Source organism: Bos indicus, chromosome 15, assembly GCF_029378745.1.
Source record: "Bos indicus isolate NIAB-ARS_2022 breed Sahiwal x Tharparkar chromosome 15, NIAB-ARS_B.indTharparkar_mat_pri_1.0, whole genome shotgun sequence".
Lineage (NCBI taxonomy): Eukaryota > Metazoa > Chordata > Mammalia > Artiodactyla > Bovidae > Bos > Bos indicus.
In genome coordinates this window covers 79,788,083-79,806,794 of record NC_091774.1, presented here as the reverse complement: position 1 = coordinate 79,806,794, position 18,712 = coordinate 79,788,083, and the positions used below count along the sequence as shown (strand labels likewise).

Below are 18,712 nucleotides of genomic sequence, written 5' to 3'. Positions count from 1 at the left end.
TCTGGGAGTTGGTGATGGACAGGGTGGCCTGGCGTGCTGCGATTCATGGGGTCGCAAAGAGTTGGACACGACTGAGGGACTGAACTGGAGGGTTGTTCCAGGGGGATAGGGTGAGTTATCTCCTCCTTTGTGGTCTCTAACAAACATCTTGGGGATGAAGTGGTCTCATTTGGAACATTGGTATTCCACCTTCTGGTCTGTAGTGGAGAGTGGGATGGAAAAACATAGGAAACAGACATTTAGCTGATTGCAAATCATTGCCTAGTCCTTCTTCCACATATCATCTCATGAAAGACAGTTTTTTCCCTGTTGATCCAACATTGACAGCCCCGATCCCATTACAATGAGCAATAAATAGATAATTGTGTTTGATAAATGTTTATTGAAAATTATGTGAAACTTTGGCAGGGCTACAGATAAAAAGAACGCTTTGACTTTGAGATTACTACACTCCAAAATATTTCAGTTAATTCACAAAGTCAGTAAACTATACCCCCATTATTGCTATGGCACCCTTATTATTAAACAACTAGGACTTTCTTCTATAGTATTTGGTACTCTTGACATCCATGTGAATGGAAGAGTGTTACTATTTACAATAGATGCTGTGATATACTACCCGGATTGGACTTTCAGTATTGAAGTATTTACTTCCCCAGCTTCCTAGGGCATCACAGCTCACACCTCATAGCTGAGTTCTACTCTTGGAATATCCCTGCTGAAAGGCATTGTCATTCTGAAAGTTAGACTGCTTCCAGTGAGTGACCCATATCTAAAGCAGGTTATTATGGAGGTATAAATTTGAAACATTTCTGAGAAGGATATGAGAAGGATATTCTGATAAGGTATAAATTTGAAACATTTCTGTTCAAATTTGAAACATCTCTGAGAAGGATAATCTCAGCTCCAGATCTCCACATGGAACTGGCTGAATACTCTGTTGCAATTTCATCACAAATTAGTTTCTTCTACCCAATCCTATTTCCCTTACTTCTTTAGCAGCATTGTTCCTGAGAACACTCTCCAATAAATTTCCTAAAACAAATATCTGTTTCAGAGTCTATTTTCCAAGATCCAATCAAAGTCATATATATATATATAATTAAGAGTAAAAAAGCTCAATATTGAAATTGAGATTTAAATCTAGGTCAGCCAATTCCAAGTATTTTGATATTTTACCAGACACTGCCTTCCTTCACTGTATTGATTCATGCTATAGGCTAATAAATACACATTTAGGACACCAGGAAATTAAGAACAAATCTCATTTTAAACAATATACTTTAACACAGAAAAACAGTTCAAGCAATTAGACAATACAGTTAACATGAAAACATTCTTATTCCACATAATAGAGTGATATGTAACATGGCTTCACATTATCTGTTGCCGTAAGATCTTCTTTAAGGCCCCTTTCACATCTTTATTTTTGAAACTGCAGATGAGGGGATTTAGGATAGGGTTCATGACCATATAAAAGACAGAGACAATCTTGTCCTGCTCCATTGAGTAGCTAGTCTCAGGACGAAAGTACATGAAGGGAATTGTGCCAAAGAATATGGTGACGGCCATGAGATGAGAGGCACAGGTGGAGAAGGCTCTGTGCCCACCCTCTAAGGAGGGCATCCTCAAGATGGCAATGAGGATGCATAGGTAGGAAGTGACGATGATCATAACACAGCCAATGACATTAACGCTGGAGAGAGCCATGATCACGATGCCATTGATGTGGGTATCAGAGCAAGAGAGTTTGAGCAGGGCTGGTGTATCACAGTAGAAATGATTGATCTTATTGGAGCCACAAAAGGACAACTTGAAAGTCATTCCTATGTGTATGGCTGCATTTCCAAAACCTGCTAGGAACGAGGTAGCCGCTAGCAAGAAGCAAATTCTCCCAGACATGAGAACTGGATACAGCAAAGTGTTCCAAATGGCTACGTAGTGGTCATATGCCATCGTAGCTAACAAGAAGCACTCAGTCCCCAGGAAGGAGTCAAAGAAATAGAACTGGGCAGCACACCCATTAAAAGAAATGGCCTTGCTCTCAGCCACAAGGTTCACCAGCATCTTAGGAGTGACAGAAGAAGAGTAAGAGGCATCAACAAAGGAGAGACTGCCGAGAAAAAAGTACATGGGGGTGTGGAGACAAGGATCCATCTTAATTAACACAATCACCCCCAAATTACCCACCACGGTTGCCACATAGATCAACAGAAATAATCCAAAGAGGACGACCTGTAGCTCTGAATTGTCTGAGAGTCCTAAGAGGATAAATTCGGTCACTTCTGTTTGATTCCTGGTTTGCATCTCTTTTGTATATCTGACCATTTGAGCTGCAATAAGAGAAAAGATAGAACATGCTATTTGGTCAGATGAATACACAACAGTTGGTCTTCCCTGCTGGCTGTATGGTAAATGAGCTCGCCAATACAGAAGCTTCAGGTTCGATCCTTGGGTGGGGAAGATCCCCTGGAGAAGGAAATGGCAACCCACCCCAGTATTTTTGCCTAGAACATTCCATGGACAGAGGAGACTCATGGTGAAGCTGAAATGCCAATACTTTGCCCACCTGATGCGAAGAACTGACTCATTGGAAAAGACCCTGAGTCTGGAAAAGATTGAAGGCAGGAGGAGAAGTGGATGACAGAGGAGGAGATGGTTGGATGGCATCACTTACTCAATGCGCATGTGTTTCAGCAAGCTCCAGGACTTGGTGATGGACAGGGAAGCCTGGTGTGCTACAGTCCATGTCGCAAGCAATCAGACATGACTAAGTGACTGTATGGATGTGAGAGTTGGACTGTGAAGAAAGCTGAGCACTCAGAATTAATGCTTTTGAACTATGGTGCTGGAGAAGACTCTTGCAAGTCCCTTGGACTGCAAGGAGATCCAACCAGTTCATTCTAAAGGAGGTCAGCCCTGGGTGTTCTTTGGAAGGACTGATGCTGAAGCTGAAACTCCAATACTTTGGCCACCTCATGCAAAGAGTTGACTCATTGGAAAAGACCCTGATGCTGGGAGAGATTGGGGGTAGGAGGAAAAGGGGGTGACAGAGGATGAGATGGCTGGATGGCATCACTGACTTGATGCACATGAGTTTGGGTGAACTCTGGAAGTTGGTGATGGACAAGGAGGCCTGGCGTGTTGCAATTCATGGGGTCGCAAAGAGTCGGGCACGACTGAGTGACTGAACTGAACTGAATGGGAGCAACTGAACTGAATTAATATAAATCTTTTTTAAAAAAACTTAAAACAGAAGATTAAAGTAACTCAGCACCTGTGCTAATATCGATGTTAAAGGATCTACTGAGCACAGCTTGGGGGAAGGGTGGCAGGATCTGGTTCCATTCTTACAGACACCACTGTACAAGAAGTGCCTAGTCATGCTCAGATCCACTCAGTTTCCACTGGGACAGGGACTCAATACTCCAATAAGCAAAAAGCCTGGCATTTTTATACAGTACTGTAATTCTTTCAATGTATCACTGCACCCATTATCTTATCTAAACCTCACCACAATTCAGTGAGGGAGATAATCAAGAATAAGCCCATGAGTATTAAGAAGATAATCTTTTGTTAGGTGAGGTCAGTGAAGTATAGGAATGTCTCAGCTAATCAGTGGTGAATGCTGGATAGAACATAGGTCTCTTGATGCCACATTATTTGTTCCTCAAAACTACACTGCCCCTCTTCTGATTTCACTGGGCAGATATTCAGCCTAGGTCCTTGTTCTTGGACTAAACTTGCTGTTTGAATTTCACAGAAGAGCATCTTCAGCAGGTATTAAAAAGAAGGAAAGGGTCTTTTCCTCTCATCTTCAACATGAAAGCTTCCATGAGAGTACTTTTCCATCAGAAATAGCAGAGAGAATAAAATGCTCTAGAAACTTGTGTGTGTGTTAGGCACATAAAGAAAGGCAACAATGTGTAAAAATAGCAAGTACTAAATTAGGCTACTCATTCCCTATGAGCTACAAGCTCTGTGTTAAGTATGTTTCCTGCATTATTTTATTTAAATTCTATGAGGTAAGCAGTACTATAGTCCTCTTTTTGCACATGAGAAATGAGAGGTACGAAAGATTGATGACTGCTGCTCAGAGTCCCATAGATCGCCTATGGATGTCTAATTTACATCCAGTCAGTGCAGTTCTCCTTCTCTTAACATTCAAAGTCATTTATAAGGACCTTGTCAATAATAGGTGTGAGCACTAATATACAGAGATGTTGATATTGTAATTCTAAGAACTGTATTAATACATTAGAATCCATTTACCTACATTAGGAAAAAAAAAAAAAATGTGTATATCTCCTAAAAAGAAAATACAGTGGCTGAAAATTGCCTTTTTCAGAACTCACTCTCATTAATTTGTCTTTTAGCAAAATACCATTCATTTTACATCTAGCATTGCAAATTACATGCCTCATTCTCTCCTCTTCCTTAGCAAATTCATTTATTGTTTTTGTGAAATATACTCTTTTCCCCAGCTGAGAGTTTGCAGTCAACCATCTAGTCCAGAGATTCTTCATCTGGGTTTTCAATTTCTAAGTTTGTGAAAATAATAGTAAGATTTCCTTAAAATCTCTGCTGTTTAAAAAAGCATTCAAGTCATATATTATTTATTCTCCTCAGCTTTCTCCTAAAGACTAAGAAATTTTGTGTTGATAAAAAAGGAGCAGTTATTTAACATACTTTCTTAGTCATTTAGTAATTTTTGGAACCTTGGGTCTGTGGGTAATTGGAGAAATTAACAAGATTGTGAATTTTTCTTCAGATCAGTAAGCTACATGGGACACAACTTTAATATTTTTTTTCTTACCTTTCTTAATTGGTTGACTTCTACTTGATCCCTTTGCTTGTTCTTATCCAATGCCCAAATTCACCAGAAAAAGAAAATCAGGAGGCAAGAAAACATAAAAACGTTCTAGAAAAGTGTCCTCTAATTGCCCCAGGTTAAGCCGTAGACACAGTTGTATAGGACTTTAGACACCAACCATTACAGAGATGAGAAAACTGAAACACTTATACCTTCCCTGTCATGAGAGAATCTCTCACATTCAGCAGAGACTGAGTCCTCCTTATTTTCACTTTTCCTTTAAGGTAAGAATCCCAATGTGTTAAAATGTAAAATACATTTCAAAATATAGAATACATTGCTGCAGTATATTTGTAATACTGTTTGCAGCTATTTCCAGTTGGAGAGTCCCTAGACCAGACTCTGGAGTAAGCATCCTGACGTTTTAAATAGGATATAGTTCTTGTTCTTATGGCTCTGAGGACTGTGTTCCCCATGTCATCTCATTTTAATATACTTGTTTTTTTTTTTTTTTTTCCCCTCTGCAACTAAGGGACTCACATGTCCGTTTCATGTTCCTCTCCTTTACCCTTGGGATACCTGGGGCTAAATAGAATGAATTTTCAGATGAGTATTCCTAACCACTGTTTTGATTTGTTTTTTTTTTTTTGATTCATTGCTTCATTGCTATGTCAGACTTTCACTAATTGCCACGAACAGGGACTGCTCTCTCATTGCAGTATGCAGGCTTCTCATTACGGTGGTCTCTTGTTGCAGTGCATGGGCTCTGGTGTGTGGGCTTCAGTAGTTGTAGCTCACAGTCTCCAGGGTGCTGAATGCTGTGGCACAGGCTTAGTAGCTCCAGCACCAGGTCTTTCTGGCATGTGGGATCTTTCCAGACCAGGGATCGAACCCACGTCCCCTGCACTGGCAGGCAGATTCCTAATCACTGAAACACCCGGGAAGCCCCTCTAATCACCATTAAACACCTTTTTATTGTCATCCCAACAGTTAGTGGTCTGGTCCCCTTGGGAACATTAAAAATATCCACAAAAGAGCAGGTTAGTTCAATCTCTGATCTTGCCTTGTATAAGGACTTTGGGTACATAAGGGAAATTATGCTGCCTGAATCATGGTAATGGACTAATTGAGGGAGGTAAAGGGAGCCAGCAAGAACAGGATTAACCTGACTTGTGTGATTTTGGATAATGCATCAAACCTCTTTATATCTCAGCTTTTTCGTTTCTATATAGGAATACCGACACCCACCTCATAGATGGAATCTGTAGGTAAATGGATGAATGCATGTGAATTGTTGCATCAAATACATATAGATAGCTGACTGATAAGCAAGAGTTTCCCCCACCCTGGCTCTCCTTCCTACTGTCTAGAATAATAAATAGTTATCAGTGTATGTAGTCTAGATTGATGCTTACAAGTTTCCCATTGCCTAAATTTATCTTCCGTATAAGAGATACAGAGTCTGAAATAAATTGATCAACATATGACAATCATTTATATTATCTATGTCACTTTGAGAAGATACCCCAATTAATTTCTCTCATTACAATCTAATCAATGTAATTTGCACTAAATTCTGGGGGACACAAAGACTTAAAAGATACATTGATCTATCTCTAGCAATTCAGACAATATTTACATTATTTTGGTTAAATCTTAGCCTTTTTTTAGAGGGAAAATACAGTAGGCTCCTATCAACACAAAGTCTGAAACATAATTGGCTAACAATGAAGTTTATTTAATAAGTAAATAAATAACCTTTCTTCAATTAATAGTGAATTCATTATTATACAGAAGTGTGAGTGGAAGCTGGAAGAAAGATCACACGGCACTAAGAGATCAATGATAAGGGATATAGGACTGAAAGGACCCTAGGTGACATCACAGTGGTGGAATGAGACCACTGAACAACATAGGAGTAATTAATCATGGACCATCCTAGTCAGCCCAAGCTGTGAAGCAGAAAGTCTCAAGGAGTTTCAGAATAAGAAACCCAGTTTAAGTGTCATTTAAAGAGGCACCAGACAGGGACTTCCCTGGCAGTCCAGGGGATAAGAATCCACCTTGCAATTCAAGGGACATGGGTTCAATTCCTGGTCAGGGAACTAGGATCATACATGCCCAGAGCAACTAAGCCTACCCTCCATAGCTACTGGAACCAGCTGGCCTCAACTACTGAGCCCATGTGCCACAACAAAAGTCCATGCACTGCAATGAAAGATCCCACATGAAGCAAGAAAGACTCCACATGCTGCAACTAAGGCCTGGCACAGCCAAATAAATAACTATCCTAGAAAACAAACAGTATTTTATCTCCCTACTACCAAGATGAGAACCATTAGAAGTTAGGATGCAATGAGAGCTGCATGGTGTTTTCTGAAAATTCACCTTGGAAATAAGAATGTGAGATTGGCACCATGAAAGAGAAACCACTGACAAGTTGTAACACAGTTTTCATGGAGAGCCATGGGACTTTCAAGTCCAAAAAACAAGCAATTACCATTTACTCATCACAAAACAGAAGTAATGCTGACTAACGAAGATATGGCTTTTCCTCATATGACTTTTCTGATCTCAGTCATGATACCACCAGAAGATTCAATTGACCAAATAAGGAAATTACCGTGCAGAATCCCTGATGAATAAATGCTCAAAAAATGTTAATTTTCTGCAGCCCATTTTTTTTTTCCTTTTCCTATCCACTAGGCTCTCAAACAGAGAAGGCAATGGCACCCCACTCCAGTACTCCTGCCTGGAAAATCCCAAGGACGGAGGAGCCTGGTAGGCTGCAGTCCATGGGGTCGCTAAGAGTCGGACACGACTGAGCGACTTCACTTTCACTTTTCACTTTCATGCATTGGAGAAGGAAATAGCAACCCACTCCAGTGTTCTTGCCTGGAGAATCCCAGGGACGGGGGAGCCTGGTGGGCTGCCGTCTCTGGGGTTGCACAGAGTAGGACACGACTGAAGCGACTTAGCAGCAGCAGCAGGCTCTCAAAAAAGATCAATCTCAAAAATTTGGGTTTTGCTGTTGTTGTTAAATTTCAGTCTTTTATTCCAAATTCTTTCAAATTAAATAGAGAAATATAGTTTAAATATGAGATGGTTGGATGGCTTCACTGACTCAAAGGACATGAGTCTGAGCAAGCTCAGGGAGATGTTGAAGGACATGGAAGCCTGGCATGCTATAGTCAATGGGGTTGCAGAGTCAGACATGGCTGAATGACTAAACAGCAACAAAATACGGCCACTCTGTATAGCATGGAAAGTCTCATCCTCTTTGAAGTGACTTCAGCCATCAGTAAGCAGAACTTTCTAAATTACAGTCAAAATAATCATGAAGGCAGTTTGGGGATTGTAAAAACAGTGCAGGTAACATTCATCATTGACTCAGTTACCACAACTAGAAAGGCTGAAAAAAATTCCCTTGTGTTTCCTTCTTTTATCATTGAAGTTGAAGGGAGAGGGAGTGAAATTCCATAGGGAATGGTAGTTCATCAAATCTTTGAGTCTCCCGTGAGTGCAAAAACCATTTCATCATATTTCCTCTGGGAGAAGTGATGACTCTGAAACTTAAATACTTTCTGCAAATAGAAGCAAAAGTGGGATGAGCAGATGGCTCAAGGACAGCAGGAGGGTGATTGCTCATCTTGGGCTTCTTCTCAGAATACTTGTTCAGCATAACTCAGTAAGAGAAGAGGAGGCATTAGACCTCTCCCCAAAGGTAAAAAACAAACAAACACAAAACCACACAAGTTAGTCCCATGTCAGTGTGTTTGGGGCTAAAAAGAAATATGATCTGTTCAGAGTGGAGTGTTATGCTACTAAGTGCTCCTTTGGGCATGGATTTCCTTGGCATCAGGTCCATGCCATCTTAAAGTTTACAAAGGAGATATAGACCATGGGTTTGACTTTTAAATATCTCACTCTAAGTCAGAATTTAAACTATTAGAATTGGAAGGCTCCATAGAGTTTGCATTCTCGCCCGCATTCATTTTGCAGATAAGGAAGCTGCATCTCACAGCAATTCATCAAGTTCAAACAATTAATTTAGTTGATGGGGGTATCACTATTAATCACACCAAGATTTAGCTTATTATGAATGTATGCATACTGTGTGCTAAGTCACTTCAGTCATGTTTGACTCTCTGTGACCCCATGGACTGCATCCTGCCAGGCTCCTCTGTCCAAGGGATTCTCTAGAAAAGAATACTGGAGTGGATTGCCATGCCCTCCTCTAGGGGATCTTCCAGACCCAGGAATTGAACCCGGGTCTCTTACATCTACCTGCATTGACAGGCAGGTTCTTTACCACTGGCACCACCTGGGAAGCCCATTATGAATGACCACACCCCAATGAAAGATGCACTATACTTCTCTACTTTCTTGTCTTTCTTGAGCCAATACACCAACTAGAGTAGATTCAGTCTGACTTCTTTCAGGTTTACTTAGAGGGTGCTACTTATTTCTAAGTTCATATTTTGGTTTAGTTTGGTTTACTCTTGCCCATTCCCTTCTTAGAATTCTTCAATGGACCAGTTTTCCATAAAAACAGAGAAAAAGTTTGCCAACACATGCTCCAGTGTGTCCATAGAGATGAATAACACTTTCCCTATTCTCCCAAGAGAGGAATCCTTGAATCTTAACTCTGAGTTGAAGCTGTTGGCTAGGCAATAAAATCGTCCAAAGACACAGCAGTGTCTTCATCCTTGTTATGCTCCATGCCAAAATCCTGGGTGCTTCTAAAGATCAGAGAAACCAGAGAACTAATTCCATGCCCATGAATAATAGGCAAGACAGGAAAGAAAGACAGGTGGGCACAAAAGTAAAGGTCTATAACCTCCATCAAATCACATATACACAGAAGATGACAAAGTGAAGTAGATTCTAGAGTCCGAGCCAGCTCTGCTACTTACTGGCTCTTGATTGTACAGAAGCTACTTAGTATCTAGCTTTGCTCTTTTCAGATGTTAGATGGAGATAACATTGGAACCTACTTCATAGAGCTGTGATGAGGATGAAGTTACATAATGTGTGCATGAAAGGAAAATTCTGGCATACAGTTAGCATTCTGGCCTTTTAAAAATTATCATTTTTCACTGCTTTAATCTTGTATTGCTCAGCCTCTGCTCCAAGTATTTCACTTCCTGTGTATGTGTGTGTGTGTTGAGAGTGGGGTGGTATGATGTGTTATATCCTGAGACCCTGGGATCTTTTTGTGTGTGTTTGTGTGCCTATATGCAATGAGAGTTAATGTTTGCTGTCTGCTTTGTTTTAGAAAGAAGGGGCACTCAAAACTATTCTTTACTAATTAATTAGGTATATATTCACACCAATCAGGTCAAACATTTGGTACTATGTGGTAAATGACCTCAGAACACCAAGGTTTTTGGAGAAGATTATTTGCCATCCCTAAGAGGCTAACATCTTCTATGTTGACTGAGTTCGTATAGGAAACCCATAGCCATCACCTTCACCAAAGTCATTTGATTTGCCCTGTGGATCACTGAATCTAATTACTGGGAGGATTTTTAAGAATCACCTCAAACAATAAGCCAAATCCAGACACACATAAAATTGAAAAGATGGATAAAGAAAACCACTCAATGGTGACTGAGTTTATCTTTATGGGCATCACTCAAGACCCTCAGCTGCAGATCATCTTTTTTGTGATCTTCCTCTTGGTCTACCTGGTCAATGTAGTGGGGAATGCTGGGATGATTATCCTGATCATAACAGACACTCAGCTTCACACACCCATGTATTTTTTCCTCTGCAACCTCTCTTTTGTCGACCTGGGCTACTCCTCAGCCATTGCCCCCAGGATGCTGGCTGACTTCCTAACAAAGCACAAAGTCATCTCTTTCTCCAGCTGTGCCACCCAGTTTGCGTTCTTCGTAGGCTTTGTGGATGCTGAGTGCTATGTCCCGGCTGCCATGGCCTACGACCGCTTTGTGGCCATCTGTCGACCCCTCCACTACAGCGCTCTCATGTCCAAGCGAGTCTGCTTGGCTCTCATGCTGGGCTCCTACCTGGCTGGCTTGGTGAGTTTAGTCGCCCACACTGCCCTCACTTTCAGTCTGAGTTACTGTGGTTCCAACATCCTCAACCACTTCTTCTGTGAAATCCCACCACTCTTAGCCCTCTCTTGCTTGGACACCTACATCAGCGAGATCTTGCTCTTCAGTCTCTGTGGCTTCATTGAATTCAGCACCATCCTCATCATCTTTATCTCCTATGCCTTCATCCTCATCGCAATCATCAGAATGCACTCAGCTGAAGGCCGCCTTAAGGCTTTCTCCACCTGCGGGTCTCACCTCACTGGCGTCACACTTTTTTATGGTACGGTCATGTTTATGCACCTGAGGCCAACATCCAGCTACTCCCTGGATCAAGACAAATGGGCCTCCGTGTTCTGCACTGTTATCATCCCCATGTTGAATCCCTTGATCTACAGTTTACGAAACAAGGATGTGAAGGCTGCTCTCAAGAAAATAATTGGAAAGAAACCTCAATCATATTAATCACAAAAATGAAAAAAAAATATTAACACAGGTAAATAATAGTGGTAGAAGGATGTGGCAGGAAATAAAAATTCTAGTAACTTTCTCATAAGCCCTACAACTTACCAACTATTTGCTGAGTCAACCTTCTATTTTTTTTTTCATTGAGGTATAGTTGATGTGCCATTTTGTATAAGTTTCCATGTACAGCATACTGATTCAAAAATTTTAAAGGCTATGCTTCACTTATAGTTATTATAAAATACTGCCTATGTTCCTTGTACTGTACAAGATATTCTTGTAGCTTACTTATTTTTTATGTTTGTTATATTGACTAGTTTGTTTTGTTTTGTTAGATTCCACATATAAGAGATATCATGCAGTATTTGTCTTTCTCTGTCTGACTTAATTCACTAAGCATTATATCCTCCAAGTCAATCCTAAATTCCTAAGGATTTTCAGTAATCTTTAACTCTATGAGCTGAAGAAAAGATAAACTAATATTTTTGAAAGTCAAGCTGAGAAAGATGCATTAGGTTTTTTCTTTTTTAAAAAATTATTATTGGAAGATAGATCACTTTCAACGTTGTATTAGTTTCAGGTGTACATTAAAATGAATCTGATATACATATATCCACTCTTTTTTAGATTCTTTTCCCATATAGAACATTAGAGAGTATTGAGAATACTTCCCTATGCTATACAGTAGGTCCTTACTAATTATCTATTTTATATACTGTAGTGTGTATGTCCAGAGAAGACAATGGCAACCCACTCCAGTACTCTTGCCTGGAAAATTCCTTGGACGGAGTAGCCTGGTAGGCTGCAGTCCATGGGGTCGCGAAGAATCGGACACGACTGATCAACTTCACTTTCACTTTTCACTTTCATGTGTTGGAGAAAGACATGGCAACCCACTCCAGTACTCTTGCCTGGAAAATACCAGGCACAGAGGAGCCTGGTGGGCTGCTATCTATGGGGTTGCACAGAGTCAGACACAACTGAAGTGACTTAGCATCAGTAGTGTGTATGGCAATCCCAATCTTTCAGTTTATCCCCCCCTCACATTATCTGCTGACATACATATTTTTTTGTTTGTTCCTATTTTTGAAATTGGCTCACAGGTTGATTCGAAATGGAGACAGGACATGAAAGAGGAAATAAATAACCAATCGCTCTAAAGAATATTTTTTTCAGAGTCATGAAGAATGATAGATTCAAATGTTGAAAATTTCCCTACTGTGAAAGGAAGTCAGAGAAAACTTATCTAAATACATGAGGGATGGGGCTGATGTGAAGGATGACTTAACTCATCCCAGGATCCTTTCACTCATATATTCAGCAAAACCTTATAAATGCCAGATATGTACCTCTGGAGGATACAAACATGAGACACACATGTGCCAAGGACAGGAATTTTCTGTGCTTCCATAGAGAGTTTACTGTGTTTTCTCTCTGAGACTCCTGCCACCAAGAAAATCAGGAGCTATGCAAAGGGAAAGATTGAGGGCAGGAGGAGAAGGGGGTGACAGGGTGAGATGGTTGCATGGCATCATCAACCCAATGGACATAAGTTTGAGTTAACTCTGGGAGACAGTGGACAGGGAGGCCTGACACACTGCAGTCCATGGGGTTGCAAAGGGTTGGACATGACTGAGCAACTGAACAACAATGCAAAGCCCAAGAATAAGAGCTGGAGACTCAGGCTCTGCTAACTAGGTTTGTGAATATCGACAAGAGTCTTTTCTTTTCTTTTTTTTCCTGTCCTCAGTTTTCCCTGATGCCAAGTGGTTGGTTTCACCTAATAATTACTGGTACCCTATGGTCTCTTCTTAAAATTGAAAGGGGTAGGCATCTGAGTTTGGTCAACTTCACATATTTACATCCTTTCAGTCCTCAAAGAAGCTCTAGGATACAGTTTGGATCAATCCCTAAGGCTAATTTTAGCAAGACTGTAATGTCTACAGGACTGGCTGTCCAGCTCTCATCCTTAATTTCCCCTCTGCCTTCCTTTCCCTCTCTTCTAATTGCAAGTAAACTCTAGCCTCTTGGGGTGTCAAGAGTCTTCATGTTTTCCACCATCATCCCAAGGCCCTTATCAAAGAATAGTTGCATTAACTCTGACATATCAATGACTGAAGATAGAGAAGGATATAACTTCTCTTTGTGTGTTCTCAATGTTATGGTGTGGGTGCACACATGTGTCCAATTCTTTGTGATTCCATGGCTGTAGCCCTCCAGGTTCCTCTGTCCATGGAGTTATCTCAGCAACAATACTGTAATGGGTTGCCATTTGCTACTCCATGGGATCTTCCCAACACAGGGATCAAACCCCCATCTCTTGCATCTCCTACATTGGCAGGCAGATTCTTTTTTACCACTGTGCCACCTGGGAAGTGGAGAAGGAAATGGCAACCCACTCCAGTATCCTTGCTTGGAGAATTCCATGGACAGAGGAGCCTGGTGGCTATAGTCCATGGGGGTCACAACTGACTGAGCACCTGGGAAGCCTACAAATCTTGAATTAGAAAGCAAGAGTGCTAGTATCAGGATAGGGTAAAGACAGAGACTGGGATCTAAGGACACCTAAGTCTTTCTCAGGTATGTTGAAATTCCATCACATCATCCATTTTAAATACTTGCACTGTTTCTATCTCAGCCCTTCCTCCAATCCAATATAGTGAAAGGTCAGGGAAACACAGTGGTTGCCTTAAAGTATAGAGCATCCAAACTCATCATGAAAAGCATCAGAGACCTTTAGGGATAGAAGCTTCAGAATTTACCAGTCATTCTAATGAGTGTCATTATATATGAGTTGAAATTGATCTGGTTCAAAATCAGTCAATCACAAAATGAGTTCTTAAAATATCATTGGTGTCACATTATGGAGGAAACTATAGGGGTTAATAGACAAATGTAGAGTTGGGAGAAGGAAATGGCAACCCACTCCAGTATTCTTGCCTGGAGAATCATAGGGACAGAGGAGCCTGGCAGGCTGCTATCTATGGGGTCACACAGAATTGGACACGACTGACGTGACTTAGCAGCAGCAGTGTTGGCAGTCCTGAAACAGTCCAGAGATTTAGCCTTCTGTTTTGAGTGTTTTTGTTTTTATTTTTAATAATCCAATGAATAATCCTATATGCTATGTGAAAAATAAGAAAATGGGATTTCCTTTCCCACTAACTACAAACCAAGTAGTATATGTCATAATTTTTAAAAAAGAAAAGAATAGTAAACAAGAAAGAAAACAAGACCGGGAGCTGACTGTGGCTCAGATCATGAACTCCTTATTGCCAAATTCAGACTGAAATTGAAGAAAGTAGGGAAAACCACTAGACCATACAGGTATGACCTAAATCAAAGCCCTTATGTCTATACAGTGTGAGTAAGAAATAGATTTAAGGGACTAGATTTGATAGATAGAGTGCCTGATGAACTATGGACGGAGGTTCATCACATTGTACAGGAGACAGAGATCAAGGCCATCCCCATGAAAAATAAATGCAAAAAAGCAAAATGGCTGTCTGGGGAGGCCTTACAAATAGCAATGAAAAGAAGAGAAACAAAAAGCAAAGAAGAAAAAGAAAGATATAAGCATCTGAATGCAGAGTTCCAAAGAATAGCAAGGAGAGATAAGAAAGCCCTTCTCAGTGATCAATGCAAAGAAATAGAGGAAAACAACAGAATGGGAAAGACTAGAGATCTCTTCAAGAATATTATAGATACCAAGGGAATATTTCATGCAAAGATGAGCTCCATAAAGGACAGAAATGGTATGGACCTAACAGAAGCTGCAGATATTAAGAAGAGGTGGCAAGAATACACAGAAGAAATAAACGTGTACCCCAATGTTCATTGCAGCACTGTTTATAATAGCCAGGACATGGAAGCAACCTAGATGCCCATCAGCAGATGAATGGATAAGAAAGTTGTGGTACACATACACAATGGAGTATTACTCAGCCATTAAAAAGAATACATTTGAATCAGTTCTAATGAGATGGATGAAACTGGAACCTATTATACAGAGTGAAGTAAGCCAGAAAGAAAAACACCAATACAGTATACTAATGCATATATATGGAATTTAGAAAGATGGTAACAATAACTCTGTGTACGAGACTTCAAAAGAGACACCGATGTGTAGATCAGTCTTATGGACTCTGTGGGAGAGGGAGAGGGTGGGGAGATTTGGGAGAATAGCATTGAAACATGTATATTATCATGTATGAAACGAGTCGCCAGTCCAGGTTCGATACACGGTACTGGATGCTTGGGCCTGGTACACTGGGAGGACCCAGAGGGAGGGTAGGGGAGGGAGGAGGGAGGAGGGTTCAGGATGGGGAACGCGGGTATACCTGTGGTGGATTCATTTCGATATTTGGCAAAACTAATACAATATTGTAAAGTTTAAAAATAAAATAAAATTAAAAAAAGAAGAAATAAAATAAAATAAATAAAGGCAATGAAAGTTAAAAAAAAAAAAAAAGAAATGAATTACAAGGGGAAAAAAGATAGGGAAAGATAATTACAGCTTTAAAGAGACATCAACCAAATGCAACAAATGGGCCTTGATTGGATTCTGGTTGAAACAAACTGTAAGAAGTATATATTGTATGAGAAGATCTGGGAAAATTGGAAACTGTGATTATATTAAAGATGTCTTATAAATTCTCTTAAAAAAAAAAAAAAGAATACACAGAAGAACTGTACAAAAAAGATCTTCACGACCAAGATAATCACAATGGTATGATCACTCACCTAGAACCAGACATGCTGGAAAGTAAGTCAAATGGGCCTTAGAAAGCATCACTATGAACAAAGCTAGTGGAGGTGATGGAATTCCATTTAAGCTATTTCAAATCCTGAAAGACAATGCTGTGACAATGCTGCACTCAATATGCCAGCAAAATTGGAAAACTCAGCAGTGGCCACAGGACTGGAAAAGGTCAGTTTTCATTCCAATCCCAAAGATGGGCAATGCCAAAGAATGCTCAAACTACCACACAATTGCACTCATCTCACATGCTAGTAAAATAATGCTCAAAATTCTACAAGCCAGGATTCAGCAATACATGAAGCGTGAACTTCCAGATGTTGAAGCTGGTTTTAGAAAAAGCAGAGGAACCAGAGATCAAATTGCCAACATCTGCTGGATAATCAAAATAGCAAGAGTTCCAGAAAAACATCTATTTCTGCTTTATTGACTATGCCAAAGCCTTTGACTGTGTGGATCACAATAAACAGTGGAAAATTCTGAAAGAAATGGGAATACCAGACCACTTGACCTGCCTCTTGATAAACCTATATGCAGGTCAGGAAGCAACAGTTAGAACAGGACATGGAACAACAGACTGGTTTCAAATAAGAAAAGGAGTACATCAAGGCTGTATATTGTCACCCTGCTTATTTAACTTCTATGCAGAGTACATCATGAGAAATGCTGGGCTGGAAGAAGCACAAGCTGGAATCAGGATTGCTGGAAGAACTATCAATAACCTCAGATATGCAGATGACACCACCCTTATGGCAGAAAGTGAAGAGGAACTAAGAAGCCTCTTGATGAAAGTGAAAGTGGAGAGTGAAAAAGTTGGCTTAAAGCTCAACATTCAGAAAATGAAGATCATGGCATCTGGTCCCATCACTTCATGGGAAATAGATGGGGAAACAGTGGAAACAGTGTCAGATTTTATTTTTTGAGAGCCAAAATCACTGTGGATGGTGATTGCAGCCATGAAATTAAAAGACGCTTTCTCCTAGGAAGGAAAGTTATGACCAACCTAGATAGCATATTCAAAAGCAGAGACATTACTTTGCCAACAAAGGTCCGTCTAGTCAAGGCTATGGTTTTTCCAGGAGTCATGTATGGATGTGAGAGTTGGACTGTGAAGAAAGCTGAGCACTGAAGAATGGATGCTTCTGAACTGTGGTGTTGGAGAAGACTCTTGAGAGTCCCTTGGACTGCAAGGAGATCCAACCAGTCCATCCTAAAGGAGATCAGTCCTGGGTGTTCTTTGGAAGGACTGATGCTAAAGCTGAAACTCCAGTACGTTGGCCACCTCATGCGAAGAGTTGACTCATTGGAAAAGACTCTGATGCTGGGAGGGATTGGGGGCAGGAGGAGAAGGGGACGACAGAGGATGAGATGGCTGGATTGTATCACCAACTCGATGGACATGAGTTTGGGTGAACTCCGGGAGTTGGTGATGGACAGGGAGACCTGGCGTGCTGCAATTCACGGGGTCACAAAAAGTCGGACACAACTGATCGACTGAACTGAACTGAGTAGCTTCACCACCGTAAAGATCTCTGAATATCATTTCTATGTCTCAAATCAATATTCAGTGACTTTAATATTAAAGGACTATCTTTTTTTTTCTCTTTCTTAATTGATAGTTGTATCCAGTGAGTAAATGAATCACTTTAAATTTCTTTAGGTTCCTACAACAATGAATAGTGGTAAGCATTATTCCAATGTTAAAGAGCATAAAACCAAAATTAAGAAAGATCAATAAACTTGTCAAATGTAAGTAATAGAGTCAAAAGTTGATCCAAGGGCTCTATTTTCCTCTCTGACCAATGGCAAATATTCAGGCTTTTTGAAAATAGTATTTGAGTATAGCCCTCATATAGGTTCTGCTATTTCTTTCTGTTTTAAGACTTTGGACAACTTAATAAGTCTCTATAAGCCTTCATTTCTTTACCTACTAAATGGGAATAATAATGCTTACATTTTAGCATTTGTCCAATAATATGCAGTGATCTTTATTAAAAATCTGTTCCAAAATTATTGAATAAACATAAACTCCTCCTATTTTTGCTTCATTTATATCTTAACTGAGAAAAATATCACTGTAACTGTGGTGCAATTAAATGAGGAAACTAAGTTTTTTCCATGTAAGTGGTGGTTGAAGTATTATATCAACTTATAATGAAAAGAGAAAAGTGGATAGATGTTGGATCACCTTAGTCTTTGTCAGTCCCACCAATAATCATGTCAGATAAATCCTGCAATGTCTCTGTACTTCAGTCTTTTCAACAGCAAAATGAAGGCATTCTTTACACTTCACCTATCCTATTAGTTTGCTCAAATAAGTATACATAGATGTCTGGTGTTTAAAAAGGCTTGACTTATCTTTCATACATTAAAAACTTTATCCAGTGATACAATCATAATGAAGGTAAGTATTTTGATTTTGATCATATTCTCTACAATAGACTACAAAGACCTTTTGAATGGCTATTCCCATTAATCAACAAAGAACTGGTAAACACCATACTAAGAGCAACTAAAGGCAAAACGGATGCAGAAGTGGTTAATACAGATGTCAGAGTGAGATAAAGCTGAGGCTAAATTCAGCTTCTCTACTCTTAAGCTATAAAAGCTCAAGTG

General features: G+C 40.0%; 2 protein-coding genes and 1 pseudogene across 2 annotated transcripts; 1 reads left to right on the top strand and 2 right to left on the bottom strand.

Annotated features, from left to right (window-relative positions):
• LOC139187197 (olfactory receptor 5M9-like) overlaps positions 1-18,712 on the bottom strand; it is a 203,973-nt pseudogene that overhangs the window by 55,707 nt on the left and 129,554 nt on the right.
• LOC109569134 (olfactory receptor 5AP2-like) lies at positions 1,375-2,328 on the bottom strand. Its single transcript, XM_019974440.2, has one exon. It carries the CDS (start codon positions 2,326-2,328, stop codon positions 1,375-1,377), a length of 954 nt encoding a protein of 317 aa, XP_019829999.2.
• On the top strand, positions 10,399-11,337 carry LOC109569425 (olfactory receptor 5AR1). Its single transcript, XM_019974778.2, has one exon. The coding sequence runs from the start codon at positions 10,399-10,401 to the stop codon at positions 11,335-11,337; it is 939 nt and encodes a 312-aa protein (XP_019830337.2).

What these genes read in the sequence shown, in the direction of transcription:
- LOC109569134 (XM_019974440.2), bottom strand. Translation starts at nt 2,328, where the DNA reads ATGGTCAGATATACAAAAGAGATGCAAACCAGGAATCAAACAGAAGTG.
- LOC109569425 (XM_019974778.2), top strand. Translation starts at nt 10,399, where the DNA reads ATGGATAAAGAAAACCACTCAATGGTGACTGAGTTTATCTTTATGGGC.